Source organism: Trichomycterus rosablanca, chromosome 3, assembly GCF_030014385.1.
Source record: "Trichomycterus rosablanca isolate fTriRos1 chromosome 3, fTriRos1.hap1, whole genome shotgun sequence".
Lineage (NCBI taxonomy): Eukaryota > Metazoa > Chordata > Actinopteri > Siluriformes > Trichomycteridae > Trichomycterus > Trichomycterus rosablanca.
Window position 1 is genome coordinate 12497397 of NC_085990.1, and position 18441 is coordinate 12515837.

At 40.4% G+C, this 18441-nt stretch overlaps 1 protein-coding gene across 2 annotated transcripts in view; it reads left to right on the forward strand.

Moving 5' to 3' along the window:
- The window catches only part of agap3 (ArfGAP with GTPase domain, ankyrin repeat and PH domain 3), a 285199-nt gene that overhangs the window by 229021 nt on the left and 37737 nt on the right, over window positions 1-18441 (forward strand). For both annotated transcript variants that reach the window (XM_062992702.1, XM_062992701.1), the window contains exon 13: window positions 13995-14156. In XM_062992702.1, the coding sequence (XP_062848772.1) occupies window positions 13995-14156 (162 nt within the window). The remainder of the gene's footprint in view (window positions 1-13994; window positions 14157-18441) is intronic.

Here is an 18441-nt window from a genome sequence, read left to right on the forward strand (position 1 = left end):
TGTATACAGGTTGTGCGTATTGTTGTGTGTATTGTTGTGAGGATTGGTGTATAGTGGTTGGGTGTATTGTGTATACAGGTTGTGTGTATTGTTGTGTGTATTGTTGTGAGGATTGGTGTATAGTGGTTGGGTGTATTGTGTATACAGGTTGTGTGTATTGTTGTGTGTATTGTTGTGAGGATTGGTGTATAGTGGTTGGGTGTATTGTGTATACAGGTTGTGTGTATTGTTGTGTGTATTGTTGTGAGGATTGGTGTATAGTGGTTGTGTGTATTGTCGTGAGTTGGTGTATAGTGGTTGTGTGTTGTGTGTATTGTTGTGAGTATTGGTTGTGTAGACTGGTTGTGTATAGTGGTCATGTGTATTAATTGTGTGTAACTTTTGTGGGTGATGTCGTGTACTGTTTGTGTGTTGTGTTCATGTGTATCAGTTTGTATATTACTGTGTGTATTGTGTGTACTGTTGTGTAGATTAGTAGTGTGTATTGTTGTGTGTATTGTGTGTATTGTCATGTGCAATATAGTGTGTATTGTTGTGTGTATTGTTGTGTGTATTGTCGTGTGTATCGTCATGTGCAATATAGTGTATTGTGTGAATTGGTGTGTGTATTGTTGTGTATATTAGTTGTGTGAATTGTGTGTATTGTTGTGTGTATTGTTGTGTATATTAGTTGTGTGAATTGTTGTGTGTATTGTTGTGTGTATTGTTGTGTATATTAGTTGTGTGAATTGTGTGTATTGTTGTGTGTATTGTTGTGTATATTAGTTGTGTGAATTGTTGTGTGAATTGTTGTGTGTATTGTTGTGTATATTAGTTGTGTGAATTGGTGTGTGTATTGTCATGTGTGTTGTGTGTATTATTGTGTGTATTATTATGTGTATTATAGTGTGTATCATTGATTTTTTGGTACAATACAGAGGTGTGAAATTGAATATTTCATCATTGTAATTTTGTAATTAACAGTTTTGTTCACAGCTCTGTTATTGCCTCCCTCTGTAGCCGAATATTTCCTCCTCTCCCCTCTCCTCCCTCCCCCCCGCGTCTCCTCTCCAACGCTCCTTCATCTCTCTCCATTTCTTTTCTGCGTCTGTCAGCGCACTTGACTGAAGTCAAATAATATATTTGCCAGGCGTAACAATGCTGGTGTTTTTCTCTCTTTTTGCCTCCTGTGTGTGAGAATGAATGTTTTACAGGAGCAGCATTCATCACTGGTTATTTCCATCTCTGTGTCGACTGGCAGTAAAAAAGCACTTAAATGCACATCAACACAATAACAGTCATTTCCATGCATGTTTGCACACTCGTCCTTCTCATTAGTGCCTGCTCTCTCTCTCTCTCTCTCTCTCTCTCTCTCTCTCTCTCTCTCTCTCTCTCTCTCTCTCTCTCTCTCTCATTCTCTCTCACATTTTCTTACTGTCATGTTCTCACTCTTTCTTGCTCTCTCACTCTCTTTTCTAGCTTTCTCTCTATTGCTTTTACTCTTTCACTCTCTCTCTCTCTCTCTCTCTCTCTCTTTTTCTCTTTCTCTCACTCTCTCTCATTGGTCATGTTCTCACTTCTTCTTGCCCTCTCTCTCTCTTCTTTCTTGCATTCCCTTACTGTCACTCTCTCACTCTTTCTTGCCCTCTCACTCTCTTTCTAGCTTTCTCCGCCCTTTCTCTCTCTCTTTCTCTTATTTTTATTCTCTTGCATATCTTAACTGTCATGTTCCTACTCTTTCTTTCTCTCACACTCTTTCTCTCTATTGCTTTCACTATTTTGCCCTTTTCTCTCATTCTCTCGCATTTCCTAACTGTCACTTTCTTAGTCCTTCCTGCCCTCTCTTTCTAGCTTTCTCTGCCCTTTCTCTCTCTCTTTCTCACTCGCGCTTTTCCTTACTGTCACTTTCTCACTCTTTTTGCTCTTTCACTTTCTTTCTAGCTTATTCTCTATTGCTTTCACTCTTTCACTCTCTTTCTCATTCTCTCACAGTTCCCTACTGTCACTCTCTCACTCTTTCTTGCCATCTCACTCTCTTTCTACTTACTCTTTTGCCCTCTCTCTTTCTTATTCTCACTCGCATTTCCTTACTGTCAATTTCTTGCTCCTTCTTGCTCTCTTACTCTCTTTCTAGCTTTTTTTCCTTTGCTTTTACTCCTTTGCCATTTCTCTCACTCAATCTATCTTGCATTTACTTACTGACACTCACTTTTTCTTGCCCTAACTCGCTGTCTAGCTTTCTTTCTATTGCTTTCACTCTTTCACTCTCTCTCTCATTCTTATTCACATTTCCTTACTGTCTGATAACTGTCACATTCTCTTTCCTTCTTGCTCTCTCACTAGCTTTCTTTGTATTGCTTTCGCTCTTTTGCCATTTCTCACTCATTCTCTCTCACATTTACTTACTGTCACTCTCTCACTTTTTTCTGCCCTCTCACTTTCTTTCTAGCTTTCTTTCTATTGCTTTCACTCTTTTACCCTTTCTCTCTCTTTCTCTATAGCTCTCTCTCTCTCTTTCTTTTCTGTTGCACTTACTGTTCTTTCTCACATCCTCTCTATCGCTTTTGTACTTCTAAGCACTTTACATCTTTCTTCTATCACTTTAATCACTCTCACTTTCCTTAATCACTCTCAAACTTTGCTCTAGCACTTTATCGCTCTAGTACATTCTCTTAATCTGTATGGCTCTTACATTCCTTTATTACTGTTGCAGCCTGTCTTTCTCTCCTCTCTCTCTTTTCATTTCCACCTTCTCCACCCTGTTCTCTTTCTGTTGTTTTTGCTTTTCTACCCCTCTTACAAACTCTTACACTCTAACTTCATCATTCTCCCTCCTACTTTCACTCTCTCAAAACCGTCATTTTACTCCTCACTCGCACACTGTTCATCTCTTTGCACACTTACTTGCACACTTGCACTATCTCTCTCTTAGTTACTGTCTGTCTTTTTCTCTGTCTCTTCGATTGGCCCCGCTAGTTTAAAGAGGACTCTTTATGAGCACACACACTGTGGCCCCGTGGTGTCGCAGACCGAACACATCACACTCACTCGTCTCTTTCTCTTTTTGGTCTCTGCCTGTCGAACAATCAATTTCAGCCGCCATCGGCCCCCTGCCTGCACCCATCAGCTCCACACCCCAAAGCAGAATTACTCGCAGGGCTACTGCCCTCCCAATGAGCTCTGCCGTGTGTGTATGTGCGTGTGTGTGTGGTGTAAAAAGGCCCTGGCGGGAATGGTTTAGGAGGAGATTTGGTGATGCTGCATCATCATTGGTGGACTTTCACACCAAAATGAGTTTCAGCATCATTAGATTTCACTAGCAGCATCTTGGATATCTATTTTTGCTTATACACTTCCTCTGAAATTGCTGTAAAACACTTTGAAAGAATTAATGGTCACTTAAATGTTAATATGTGTTTAATGTAAATTGAATAGCAGGATAAATTTGATCATTATACATCATTGCCTTCATTTCATTCAGTGTTATAGCTTTAATTATACCATAAATAACCATCAGTCCAGTCAAGTCACCTTTAGTAATAAAAGCACATTGATGCACAATAACAGAGCCAGATCACTGCAGTCAAATCAAATATATTACTTAAGTAATAGAAATAAAACAACTGTAGAATGACATGTCTTTTAAAAAGGCAATCAATATTTGTATACCACCCTGCGATGGACTGGGGCCCTGTTCAGGGTGTTTCTGTGTGCTGGGATAGGCTCCAGCACACCCTGATAAGGATAAGTGGCTTAGAAAGTGAGTGAGTGACTTTACATTATTACAACACCTTATTTACATTTTACACTTTCTGTAAAGTATGTGGACACGCCTACTGATAATTAGGTTCAAGTGTAAATGCCACACCCACTGCTAAAAGGAGTGCAAAAGTATTTGGACACCTGACCAAGCTTGTTGGACATCCCATTTTAAACCAATAGTATCAAAACAAAGTGACTTCTGTGAGACCTTTTCAGCTATAACAACAGCCACTCTTCTGAGAAGGCTTCTTATAAGACTTTGAAGTATGTCAGTGGGAATTTGTGCCATTTTCATGAAAAAAAAAACATTTGTATAGCTGGGCACTGATGTTGGTCAAGAAAGTCTCAGTTAATGTTCCAGTTCATTCCAAAGCTGGTCAGAACATTATTACAACACCTTATTTACATTTTACACTTGCTGAAAAGTATGTGGACACACCTACTGATAATTAAGTTCAGGTGTTTCAGCCACACTCCTCAAAAGGAGTGTAAAAGTATTTGGACACCTGACCAAGCTTGTTGGACATTTCATTTCAAAACCAGTAGTATTAAAATAGAGTGATCTCTATGTGCTCTTTTAACTGTAACAACAGCCATTCTTTCGAGAAGGCTTCTAATAAGACTTTGAAGTATGTCAGTGGGAATTTGTGCCATTTTCATTAAAAAAAAAAAACATTTGTATAGCTGGGCACTGATGTTGGTCAATAAAGTCTCAGTTAATGTTCCAGTTCACTCCAAAGCTGGTCAGAACTGAGGTCAGTGGGGCTGAGGTCAGAACTCTGTGCAGTCATGCTCGAACAGGAAAAGTTCTTCCCTAAACTGTTGCTCCAAAGTTTGAAGCATATAAATTCCTTTGTACAATTGATTTATTACACCTGTTAGTAATTACTTACTACTAGCCCACCCCTGTATGAACAACAGGCCAATCGTTGTTCATGTGGCCGCTCAGCCCAGCTGGATGGCAGAGCTGAGATTCGATACGATGCATTCGAGATCCCAGCTCCGGTGTGCTAGTGTTTGTTTTACCGCTGCGCCACCTGAGCGGCCACTTCTACTTCCACTTCTTTTTACCTTGAAAAGAAAAGGAAATGTGACAATAGTTTTTGTATTTAAAATAATTATTCATGTCACATTTGGGTGGCATGGTGGCTCAGTGGGTAGCACTGTCCCCTCACAGCAAGAAGGTCCTGGGTTTGATCCTCAGGTGGGGCGGTCCGGGTCTTTTCTGTGTGGAGTTTGTATGTTCTCCCCGTGTCTGCATGGGTTTCCTCCGGGAGCTTCGGTTTCCTCCCACGGTCCAAAGACATGCAAGTGAGGTGAATTGGAGATACAAAACTGCCCAAGACTGTGTTTGACATTAAACTTGTGAACTGATTAATCTTGTGTAACCAGTAACTACCGTCTCTGTCATGGATGTAACCAAAGTGTAAAACATGATGTTAAAATCCTAATAAATAAATACACCAAATAGGCATAACATTATGACCACTTTCCTAATATTGTGTTGGTCCCCCTTTTGCTGCCAAAACAGCCCTGAAACTGTGATGCCCTGTGTATTCTGACACCTTTCTATCAGAACCAGCATTATCTTCTTCAGCAATTCGCTCCCCACGTGCATCAATGAGCCTTGGCCGCCCATGTCACCACTGTTCCTTCCTTGAACCACTTTTGATAGATACTGACCACTGCAGACCGGGAACACCCCACAAGAGCTGCAGTTTTGGAGATGCTCTGACCCAGTCGTCTAGCCATCACATTTTGGCCCTCGTCAAACTCGCTCAAATCCTTACTCTTCATCATTTTTCCTGCTTCTAACACATCAACTCTGAGGATAAAATGTTCACTTGCTGCCTAATATATCCCACCCACTAACAGGTACCGTGATGAAGAGATAATCAGTGTTATTCACTTCACCTGTCAGTGGTCATAATGTTATGCGTGGTTGGTGTATGTCACGTTTAAAAAAATGTATCTGCTTATTTATGGACAGTTTACAGTTCTAGTGATAAACAGACGAATTCGGATCCGCAGACATAGTCTGTGTTTAGAATTTCTGGATTGAGTTGGAGGGAGATGATGTGACGCTCTCCCGCAGCGGGTGAAGAGGCTGCGAGCTCGGCCGTAATGAAGTTTGACATTTCGTTTGCCGCGAGCAGCCGCCTGCGCCTTGATTAGCGAGCTCTAATTGACTATAATAAGGACGTAGTGATTGTGTTCACGTTTTTTTTCCGTCTTTCTTCTTTCTCTTTTTTTCTTTCTGATTTTTTCCTCTCGTCATTAATTGCTGCTATTGGCTTTGATTGCGGACAGGGGGGGTGTATGGGATTGCAAAAAAAAAGAAAGAAAAATTACCACTCACACCCTGTGAGAGAATTAAAAGAGGAAGTCTGTCCGTGGAGGCAGAAAGAGCGAGTGATGGAGTTAACATCACCACCTTTCACCCTCATCACCGCAAGCCGGCACTTTTTAAACCCCGGCTCCCGTCGGGATGGTAATGGGCTGTAATTGCAGGTTAGCTCGCCACCTCCTTCCTCCACCTTTTTTCATTTTTTTCGCTCGGTTTCGGACGCGAGCGGCAGCAGATCCCTCCCGAGCTTCATTAAAGCTTCTCGACCGAGCCGCTAATGCCAAACTGATCTCGCTGCACTTCCCTGCAGAGCTGGCTGGCCTGCCACTTTGGCTCTTAATCTTGAAGCGGTCTCCATCAGAACATATGACTAGTAATTAAGCAGGTCAGCACTGCCATTTGAATAGGGGACAAATTGCAGGTTATTTATGGATAACTGGCTGCCGAGTGACTATGCAGACCTCTTAATCCCTCTCCTCTGAGTTTCCAATCAATAATTTACCCTCTCACCTTAAAGGCTGTTATTTCACTGGAAAAAAACCTGGTGCCACCAGTACATCTCATCAGTTTCAGAAGTAATGAAATGTTACCTAAAGAATCATAAAAAAGTTCACAATCGTACGCTAATTGAAATTATAGTTCAGCTTATTTTATGTACTTCTTTTCCCCCTCTTACCCTCCATGTACACGATAAGCGCAGGCGTGTTTGGGGTCTGAAGTGTAGTCATTAGTTTTGTCGTTAATGTAGCTGTAGAATAGAATTCCTTTATTTGTCATATGTATAGACACTCGTGTACAGTACAATTACATTATTTCCACATGTCCCAGCTTGTTGGGTCAGCCATTGAAGGGTGCATGGCAGAGCTGGGATTCGAACCCACAATCTTCCAATTAATAGTCCAAAGCTTCACCCACTAGGCTACCACTGTTTATAATAAAATGATTTTTCCGCATCTCCCAGCTTGTTTAAAAGCTGGGGTCAGAGTGCAGGGTCAGCCATTGCATGGCGCCCCTGAAACAGGCGCCAAACCCAGAGTAAGGGTCATGCTTAAGGTCCCAACTGAGATTCAAACCCACAATCTTTCAATTTATAGCCCAAAGCTCCACCCACTAAGCTACCACTGTTGTATGGTGTCTTTTTTGGATAAAGTTAGCAACACATGATCATCAGATTTGTTGGTATGTATTGGGACACAATGAGGAATTGGCATTGAACTTGATTCTGAAGCATTTGTATGCTGGCTTTATTTTTAGGGTTTTTTTGTACTTGCAAGATGCCATCCCGCCTAATTTGTCACTTGAACATCTCCACTCATTCATAACCTCTGTATGTATTGCATTGAAATTCAAGCAAAATGCCATTTGAATTGTAACTGGATCGATAGGTGAGAAGCACTATCACCTCACTGCAAGAAGGTCCTGGGTTCGATTCCCAAATGGAGCGGTCCGGTTCCTTTCTGTTGTTCTACCTGTGTCTGTGTGGGTTTTCTCCCGGTTTCCTCCCATAGTCCAGAGATGTGCAGTCAGGTTAATTGGAGAGGCAGTATTGCCTCTAGGTGTGTGTATGTGTGTGCCCTGTGATGGACTGGCGACCTGCCCGATGTGTTTTCTACCTTTCGGCAGTGAATTGCATCCACCGTGGTGGTAAAACAGACAATGAATTAATGAATGAATAAATACCTTTAACATTTCAAATGTGCCCATACTGCTGCAAAAAGCTAAATTAGACCTGAATATGTAGTATATTCTGAAGAGTCCACTTTCCCCTGGAATTACTGGGTGTAAAACACATCTGACACGACACCAATTCATGCCCAGGCCTTGGTCACAAACTAAACATTACCAGTCATACACACAGTAAATCATTCGATTGTGTAACCAACGTGGACAGTTTATCTTTTCACTAGGGTGATATTTGTGCCCAAATTAAGTTGGGCAGAACAAGATTTTACTCTGTGTAGAAGTTTACTTACTTTTTTTGATTATCTTAACTCAGAAGCAAACTGGGAGACAGGGGGCAATAACTTTTTCACACAACTCTAAATGAGTTAACATCAACCAGCATTTTGTCACTTCATCTGGTAAACAAAACTCACCATCTGTATTGATGTCAGCAGCTTTCAACAAGATTGTGTACTGTGTTCATGGGATTTTGAGCCTATTCAGTCAAAAGAGCATTACTGAGGTCACAGTCACAGTCCATATTCCAGTGCATCCCAAAATTAGAAACATTTCATTTATTGTACGAGGGATCTTCAAAACAATTTTTGTATTTTTGATGGAAGCAGTGAGGACGGGAGGAGTAGTAATTGGTCGTGTCTGAGAGACTGCGAGAGAGCTTATAATCCGGATTTAGCGCCATCTGATTTCCACCTTTTTGGATGCTCAAAGAAGCTTTAAGGGAAAAAAGATTTTCATGTGATGATGATGTGAAAACAGCGGTGCATCATTGGTAATGCGTTCAACCAAAAGCAGTTTTTGCTGATGGCACTAAAAAGTTGGTATGACGCTGGGTAAAATGCATCATAAAGTGTCTATGTAGAAAAGTGATGTAATTTCTTCTTGAAATTCTTAATAAATAACGTTTAAAAAAGTGCAGAAACGTTTTGAAGAACCCTCGTATATAATTAGTTTATGCACATGTTAGCAGTAGTGGCTATATAAGCAAAAACATAGTCTGAAACACCTGAAATTAATTAATTAATTAATCATTAATAGTAGTGTCCACATACATTTGACCATATATTGTTTTAATACATTCTTCAAAAATGTTTTTCTAATCTGTAGCTTCTTAAAATGAGAATTCCTGCTTTTTGCCACCTTAAACGTGGAGCCGTTAGTATTCGGACGTTTTCCGGGTCATTAGTCTGTTGGTCCAGCTCATAATGGCTACGGCAGCATTGTGATTGACTTTGATTGTGTGAATGAAGGCAGATGAATGAATTACAGGTCGTGTGTGAGAGACAAGGGCAACTTTGACTTTAACCTCACGCCATACACACAATACACCCTCTGGCGCAGAACAGGTTGGGTGTTCACCCCCTCTGCACCATACGCTCTGTGTATACGTGTGTATGTATATGCGTGAGCCTGAGTGAACGCTGTTCTCAGGAGCCCCCTCTGCCCCCAGCTGTCTGCTCCGGCTAATGATAGGTCCCGGGGGGGCTGTTGGGGAACAGGAGTGTGGAAATTGAAACAGACGTTCACGACGCCGAACACAACGTGTGTGGCAGCTGTGTGCCGCGCTTCTCCATTCAGAACGAACCAGCGCGAACGGCACCTAATAGTCATGAATATCAATGACGGGAACGGCGGCGAGAGATGAAACGCGTCAGCTCCTGCCACCTTCTCATCAGCCGAGTAATTACAGTATCTGCTCACACCTTCACTTACTGGAATAATAATTGTAACAGTCAAAGAGACTAAAAGTGGTGCTATGGAATCAATATTGGGAGGCAGGGATTTTGGTTTTGAGATGTCTTAAGACCAATTGACCTTGATTTTGGTCTTGTCTTGGTCTCAAGTTTATTTTATGTCAATCTTGTCTTGGTCTGGACCAAAAGTCATGAAATGTGTCCTTACCGGCGCCACGGGCTACTAACCAGGGCCCTTATACAGTGTCGAAGACCTCACCCATATTTTAGTCCTGTCTTTTCTCACCCAGCAGACTAGTGGCCAGTTTTGTTTGCAGCCTGCTAGGGGATGCATAGCCTCCGGTAGCAGAGCCGGTAGAATCCCAGTGCTGGTGTGCCAGCAGAATATCCTTCTTTGCCACCTGGGCACCGCCTTTTAAGGTGTTGGGTTTGGTACCGTACTCTTGACTTTGGTCCTTACTTGATCTTGATTGACTTGGCCATAACTGCAGCACCAGTTGAAGGATGAAGTAAATCCAATGTGTACAAAACTTCTTCAAGAATCCACATCACAATATGAATGCTAATCAAACTAGGCATCCCGAATGAATGAATTCATTGTAATTGTTTAATGATGAACGTATAATTGTTAAGCCCTTCAATTTGTCTCTTGTCATGTGTAATTAAGCTGAAAGCCCACTGAGCATTCTCCAATTCCTCTGGTTCATTATTTATTCATTATAAAGCTGTTCTAATTGGAATCACTGTGACTCGCATAATCAATGGATTCACTTTCTATAAACCTAACACTCGAAAGATAAGGTGTGTAGTCATAAACTTCTTACCTGAAGAGACCAGCCGCCCACGCTACCTGCTGCACGACCAGGCCGTCCCCATTATGTATTATTAATGTGTGGATTGTTACGACTGTAGTTTAAAATCATGGGAGTAATGCCAGTAAGAAAAATGCCATTGATAGTGAATCTAAAGTGATTATGATCATTTAAACTGGTATTTGTTACCCTGCTATATTGGAGGGAAAAGGGTTTAGATCACTCCGACTCAAACACTGACTGTAAGCAGATACCAGTATGAACAGAAACTGTTTGTACAGTATTACCATAAATTTTGATTATTTCCCACCTTGAATCCAAAGCCTCTTTCACATCTGTATCAAGTTAAGGACTTTCCAGGCATTTGGGTTGCCACTACTGCTTGCATATGGGTTTTAAATCTCAGTGGTGCTATCAGCCAGTTAGACGTCTACACAGACATGATTAGCTAACCATCAGGAGGTGCACTTGTCACTGTGTTTTCCGTTCTGAGGGTTGCATCAGAACAACTAAAGGACTTGCCAGGCGCTTAAGTGGTGCCACAGTAAAATATGCAAGCCTACTACCCCTAAGAACCGGGGTTTAAATCTCGATGGTGCTATTGGCCGGTAGGGCATCCGCACAGACACGATTGGCTATGTCTAAGGAGGGTGGCCAAACAGCCCAGCCATGGGGAGGTGCACTAGTCAGTGCGCTCTCAGTGCCAGTCCCAACCCCGGATAAAATAAGGAGGGTTTATCAAGAAGGGTATCAGGTGTAAAAACTGCCAAATCAGGTATGCAGGCCAAAATGGTCCGCTGTGGTGACCCAGAGAGGAAAAAAACTTGGTGCCGTTTATAAAATAATGGTGAATTATTGCATTGAAAATCACAAAGTTGGAGAAGTGCTGCCCAGTAATGAGGAGTCATTCCTAAATGACTCAGAATTGAATCACTTTGTTAATGGACTGTTAATAAATAAATGGAGTAGTTTATTGTATTGTTTATACATCACATGACATCACGTGTACCAGGTCAGCAATGTGTGAAAGTGTGCTATGTGATACATTTCCATGGGAAGCTGGCATGTCTAAATGATACCAAATGAACAGTTCAGATGAATCTGTATTTTGAATCCAACTCTATGATCACATTCTCAATAATAACAGGTTAGGTTGTTATGGAAATACATAACATGAATATTGAATATCTGCATTGCCTTGCTTTTATGCCAGCCCACGCTTAACGGCGTGAGGCCCGAGGCGAATACGAAAGCTGTAGCGACGGCTCTTCTACCCCCCACATGGGTGCCATCTTCTTCTCTTCTCTTAAAGACGGCGCTAAGCCCTCGCTCCCTGAAGGAAGGGATCTGCCAAATTAGGTCTAATGTTCCGCGCCGGCTAATGGTCGTCACCGCCATTAGAATACGCAGCGTTTGGCACCACAGGTTTTCAGATGTTCCCAGACCACTGTCCACATACACACACACACACACACACACACACACACAAACGGATTCACCCCAGGCCTGTCGAGATGAATGGAGTTTGCAGCACCACAATGAGCTTTTGATGCCAAGACAATAGAGGGGGCTGCCAGTATCTGACACACAGTATGAAAGCGTATGTGATATTGTGTGTGTGTGTGTGTGTGTGTGTGTGTGTGTGTGTGTGTGGCAATATGAGGTCCACTTTGCCAAGGCCCCTCTGCCCTGGGGCTTGTGGATAATGGTGTCCTAGGGGGATGGAAAAGTGATGTCCAAGTGTCAAGTGGTTTAGAAAGATGGTGTCTCTTTTCCTATTGTTCCTATTGACACCATCGACACACACAAACACACATCATCGTTACGCACCGCACCCACTCCATTACAGAGCACCAGGTTAATGGGTAGTAAAATCACCATACGCCAAACTTCTGGTAGCTGAAATTGTATGTGACTGACCACATCTGCATTATATTTCCTAATGATAATTCAAAAGCTGATTTGAGGGCAAGGTTCAGTGATGATCTGATCATGAGTGTGTTTATATACACACAAACCCATTATTATATCATAGTTATATTATTATTATTTAATATCAGTTTGTTATTCTATGGGTGCTTCAGTGCGCTAGCTCGCTATCACTGGGATCCAAGCGTCCAATCCTCAGCGCTGCTATCAGCTGGATGTGCATGTGCATATAGACATGATTGGCTGTGTCTGAGAGGGGGGAGGTGGTGATTTCAGGGCAACCAGACCCACTGTGACCTTGACCAGGATAAAGTGTCAGTAAAACCTGAAAAATTAAACATTATTATATATCAAGATCTATAGGCAGCATGGTGGTTATCATTGGTCCTGTGGGTGCTACACGCCCCCAGGGTCCTAAAGAGCTGGGTCTGTCAGAAAAATTTAATGTGGACACTTTGAAACTAATAAAAAGCCCAACGACTGCACAGTTTTTTTTTATTTTATCTTTTGTTGTTGATACAATAAATGTTCTTCTCTCATATGAGTTTTAATACTTGTTATGGCAATTTAAATTTAATTAAAACGTAAAATTAAACAATTAAAATTAAACAATTTCAATTCTTTTATGAAACCAGCATTACAATAAATTAACACGTACACACACATATATTCACTATATGTTCAAAAGTATGTGGACACCGGACCATGAGTTTTTTGGACTTTCCATTCCAAAACTACAGACAATAATATTGAGCTGGCACCCTCTTCGTGGCTATACTCTCTGTCTCTGGGAATTTGTACCTATTAAGTTAAAATAGTGTTTTTAATCTAAAAACCTTTCCTTTTCTTTCTAGAACAGATTTTGCAAAAGTGAATCATTACATACACTATATATATATATATATATACTGTATATATACACCCACATACATAGATATATCTATCTATGTCTGTGGGTGAGCACGTGTGTGTGCATATTTGTGTGCACTTATGTGTGTACATGCACAGACAGGCACATCCACAACCTTTTCTTACATCAATCTGCACATTTTTTATATTTGCACTGTAGTTTACTTTATAATTTATATTTTACAGCTGTTACTTACAATCTATACCAGCCTTACGATGTAACCGAAATAACACCTCCATATGTACCCTCAGGTCCTGTTGTTGTAGCGTGTTGTCTGAGTGTTGTTGTTATTATGCAGATACTTGTTTGTATAATGTGAATCTCTGTAGTGTGTACTATTACTTTTGAATCTATCTATCTATCTATCTATCTATCTATCTATCTATCTATCTATCTATCTATCTATCCATCCATCCATCCATCCATCCATCCATCCATCCATCCATCCATCCATCCATCCATCCATCCATCCATCCATCCATCTATATATCCATCTATCTATCTGGGAAAAAGTATCCGGACATCTTAATGTAATCTTATTGGACACCCAGTTTTAAAACAATTGGCATTAATATGTTGGCAGCACTCTCCTTTTAAGGGAATGACAGCCTTTAGTCTTTTGGAAAGGCCTAATTCTGTGCAAGGCACACCGGTTTTTGTCTGTATGCTGTGTGTCATGTTTTGTTTATTTCTTGCAGTTGATGTAGGAACGTCTGGGGATCCTCCAGTAGGAGCAGAATATTCTCTCGATATAGAAGCCTGGGCTAAATTTCCTAGCTTGTTACCAGCGCAGCTATGTTCATGGTCACTATGTCTACATGAACCAGCAATATGGACCCTCTTTCTTGATTACTAACTTTTAATCATGGTTCTTTCCTCAGCTAACGGGACCATGGATTCCCTCAGCGCAGTTGCCGGCTTGGGCGGACCCACCAGCCCCAAACTGGAGCCGCCACCTTCGCCCCACACCAACCGCAAGAAGCACAGGAGGAAAAAGAGTACAGGGATTACCAAACCAGACGGGGTGTCAGCGGGGAACGAAGGTAAATCAGAGACATACATTAATTATAGAAATATAACACTTTTATTTGATATATATACATATACAGGTGTACAGTACAGCTAAATTATTTTTTCGCATATCCCAACTTGTTTGGAAGCTGGGGTCACATAACAGGGTCAGCCTCTAGAGCAGAGAGGGTTAAGGGCCTTGCCCAAGGGCCCAACAGTGGCAGTTTGGCAGACCCAGGATTCCAAACTCTCAACTTTTTTGACTGATAGCCCAATGCTCTGCCCACTAGGCTACCACTGTCCCATTATAACCAGTGTGGCAAGGGTGTGTGTTTTCATAGGAACTAATAATCAGATCGTTATAAGATTTCAGTTGGACTTGAGATGTGTTTATCAAGGCACCTCTGATATTTTGACAAAAACAGTTGACCTTTCTAAGAAGTATATTATTAAAAAGTGTTTATTATTAAAAATAATCTAACAGGACACAACCATTATCGACAATTACTTACACGCATGTGAACACGTCACAGGCTTAAATATATTATTTATTCCATTATCTGATCGTTTTATACCTGAAAATTTACTCAAAATGATGTTCCACCTTAAAATATTAAGTTGACCTTATTTCTCTGTTCACTGCGACTCGTTCTGAGGCTTTGATTCATGTCATTGTTCTCATGGTTGAAGATAATATGTCACTAAGTCATCACCTGCGTGCCATCGGTCCAGCCCGGGTGACGAATGAAGACCCATAATTGGGTGGCATTGAGAAAACAAAAGTGGTTCTCTCGGGCTATTCACACTCACGGCGGTGAATCAATCAATCTGATGTACACCGTCCTTTACAACGCTTGTCGTGAGATTGACGCTAATGATTTTATTCGTGGCCGTTTTTGTCACTTTAGCTAACAGCCTAATTAGATTGCATTACCACTTCCAGTTTGGATTGTGCACTGGGATGGTGTTATAAAGTTTACAGTGCTGGAATCAGTGGGTACAGAATGAAACCCTGAGTTTAAGTGAGATGTGTTAAAGAGGTGTAACAGTGGATCGGTGTGGACCAGCAGGAGTCCGGTGACTGATTGAAGGGTGTTAAGGGGGTTTTAATGGCCTAGAAGTGAGTGATGTCTGACATTAAGTGCCCAGGGGGATTACAGGCATGGGGGATTCTCATTGTTCCACCGTATTAAGGAATAGGTTTGGTCCTGTTTCATGTCCACGCGTCCCAGTATATTTGAAATAATTGGCTTATTGTTTAAAATGGATTATTTTAACTGTTTTATTACTGAATGTATGTATTGGTAAACACATATAATAATTCATTTAGAATCTGTCAGGACTACCTACTAATCACTACCTGTACTATTTTCTCTGCCTTTACTCAAGTTTCTGTAAATGTACTGGAAGAATCGAGGATTCCTAGTATCACCTGGGTTGCCAGATTGGTTTAATTGCTATTGTTAAGTGGCATTAGAACTTTACACTGACTGGCCACATTTTTCAGCTCCAGTTCTGCTAATAAATTAATTAATTCTGTAAATAAATAAAATACTTCTGCTAATAAATAAATTAATTCTGCTCATAAAATAATTAATTCTATTAATAAAAAAATTTATTGTGTTAATAAATAAAATAATTCTGCTAATAAATAAATTAATTCTGTTAATAAATAAATAATTATGCTAATAAAATAATTAATTCTGTTAATTCTGTTCTGTAAATTAACTCTGTTAATAAATAAATTAATTATGCTAATAAATTAATTAATTCTGTTAATAAATAAATAAATTTTCATAATAATTAAATTAATTCTGCTAATAAATAAATTAATTCTGTTAATAAATTAATTAATTCTGTTAATAAATTAATTAATTCTGTTAATAAATTAATTCTGCTAATAAGTTAATTAATAAATTAAATAACTTTCTTATTCATTCATTTATTTATTTTCATACTATTTTTAAAATTTAAAATATTAAATCAAACCAAGTAAGTCAAATCAGCTCGTCATGTTTATTACTGGGATTTTTTGAATTGCAGATTTGCTGTGAGTTACATTACTGATTTAAAAAATGTAGTTCTTAATTTTTTTACTTGTACCCTTTTTAATAACACATTAGAAAGTATTTAAAATTCGCAACTTTGTTTTGGAAATTATTTCAATTTATAGGACAATTCTGGGGCATCCATAGATAAACGTTATGGTACTGTACGTTGAACTGCCCTGGCAGTCATCAGATTACTGACTGATTATATTATGCATATAAACACACACATTATCACTGAAGAGAACTTCTTATTGGTGAAAATGAGTGGAATTTTTATTTCCAGAACCTCACAGTCGACCTTTATAGCTCCGTGTGTGTCTGACGTTAAGCGTCTCTTAAATAAAAAAATCTTGAGCTTTCCATCATGAGCCGTCTGGTTGCGTTCTCCTCCTCTCTCCTGAAAGCTTCTATTAGCGAGCGCGTTTCTGTTCTGGTGGGCGCGTGTCGAATACAGACATATTGCTTAAGTACGGGAGGCACTCAGGTGCAGCAGCACACTGCTGGAAAGAGAGAGAGAGACAGGTGGGCTGGATCCTTGAATAAATTGCTATCAGTTTATCTCATTTACCAGGCAATCACGAGCCCCGAATGTTGGCAGAAATTGAATTCTAGTTGTTTTGAAGCGTCGTAAATCAAACGGGCTGTTGCTTTTGAAAAGATGAAGTAACTTTCTCTTTTTTTGTCCCTCTCTCTTTTTCCCTCGGAAAATGCTGAGAATATGTTCAGAAATGATACAGCTATGATTGACTGATGTACTTCTGATCGTTATAGCTAACACACACTGAATTACAGAACATCTGTGAATATTGATGATTTGATGCATAGATGCACCTGTGTTGCACTGGCTGAAATGACCATTACATTTGAGGAGATTAGATAAAATGGACATTTTATTACCCACCAAAAAAAGAAAGGGCTGAAGATCACTTAGGCCTTTTCAAACACAGTGACACTGTGACCTTACTGTACACTGGCACAGAAAAGTAATTGCACCCCCCTTTGTTTTTGCGCTATTGTAACTGAATGACTTTAGATTACACTGAAAACACAGATTCTTCACTTCACAGCAAGAAGGTCCTGGGTCCGATTTACAGGTGGAGCGGTCCGGGTTCTTTCTGTGTGCAGTTTGCATGTACCCCCTGTGTTTGTGCAGGTTTCCTCTGGGAGCTGCGATTTCCTCCCACAGTCCAAAGACATGCAGTCATTTTAATTGGAAATATTAAAGTCCCCTTAGGTATGAGTGTGTGTCAGTTTGAGCTGTGATGGACTGGCGACCTGTTTGGGGTGTTTCCTGCCTTTTGCCCAGTGAATTGGACCCACAGCAACCCTAAATAGGATAAAGCAGTGGTAAAACAGACAATGAATGAATGAGCAAAGTAATTAATCACTAATATCACCCTAATTATAATAATCACCCTAGTAATTGCCCTGGTGACTCAATCACCAAATTAACCGAATCAAATTGATAAGCCAGTTTAGCTGATTAAATACATCCAGGCTTGATTTTTGCTCTGAAGGATATAAATCTCACTTACCTTGAACTTTACCATCAAAGTTTAGGCTCCTCCAGATACCTTAGGTTTCTCCAAGTAGTTAGGATCTGTTTTGTGGCTTACGGGTGGACCAGCAGAAAATGGAGTCTGTAAATAAGGGTTTAAGACTCCACTAAACCACATTGAGAGCCGTTATATCTGAATGGAGAAAGCTTGGGACTGCAGTGAATCTATTCAGTTGTGGCCAGTCTGCTATACACAAGAGACAAGGCGAAACAGGAATCCCCTGGTATCAAGGTAATACCTGTAGTCAAATTAAACATTTCCAAATGCTCCTGTAACCTGAAACCATAAATTATGTGTTTCACTGTGGTACATTAAGCTCAGGTAAAATGAGGAGGGTTGCGTCAGGAAGGCACAAGCTGACCAGAATGATCCACTGTGGTAAACGCTAAATACGGTAGCAGGCTCTGGTGCATTTTTTTTAAAACATGGTGGGGTACATGAAGCTATTTGAAGTAATGGGGGAATATATTGAATATATTAACCCATTTTTTGAATAACATCTACATTTAAAGCATTTAGCAGATGCTAAATGTGACTCACAATTGTGACTACAGTTCAAGCAATTGAGGGTTAAGGGCAATGCTCATGGACCCAACTGTGGCAAACTGGTATCAGTGGGGCCTGAACCAATAGTCCTGTTTTTTAACCACTAATAAGGCTGATCCATTGTCACTTTGGGTCTCCACAGTATCTGACCACAGTATCAT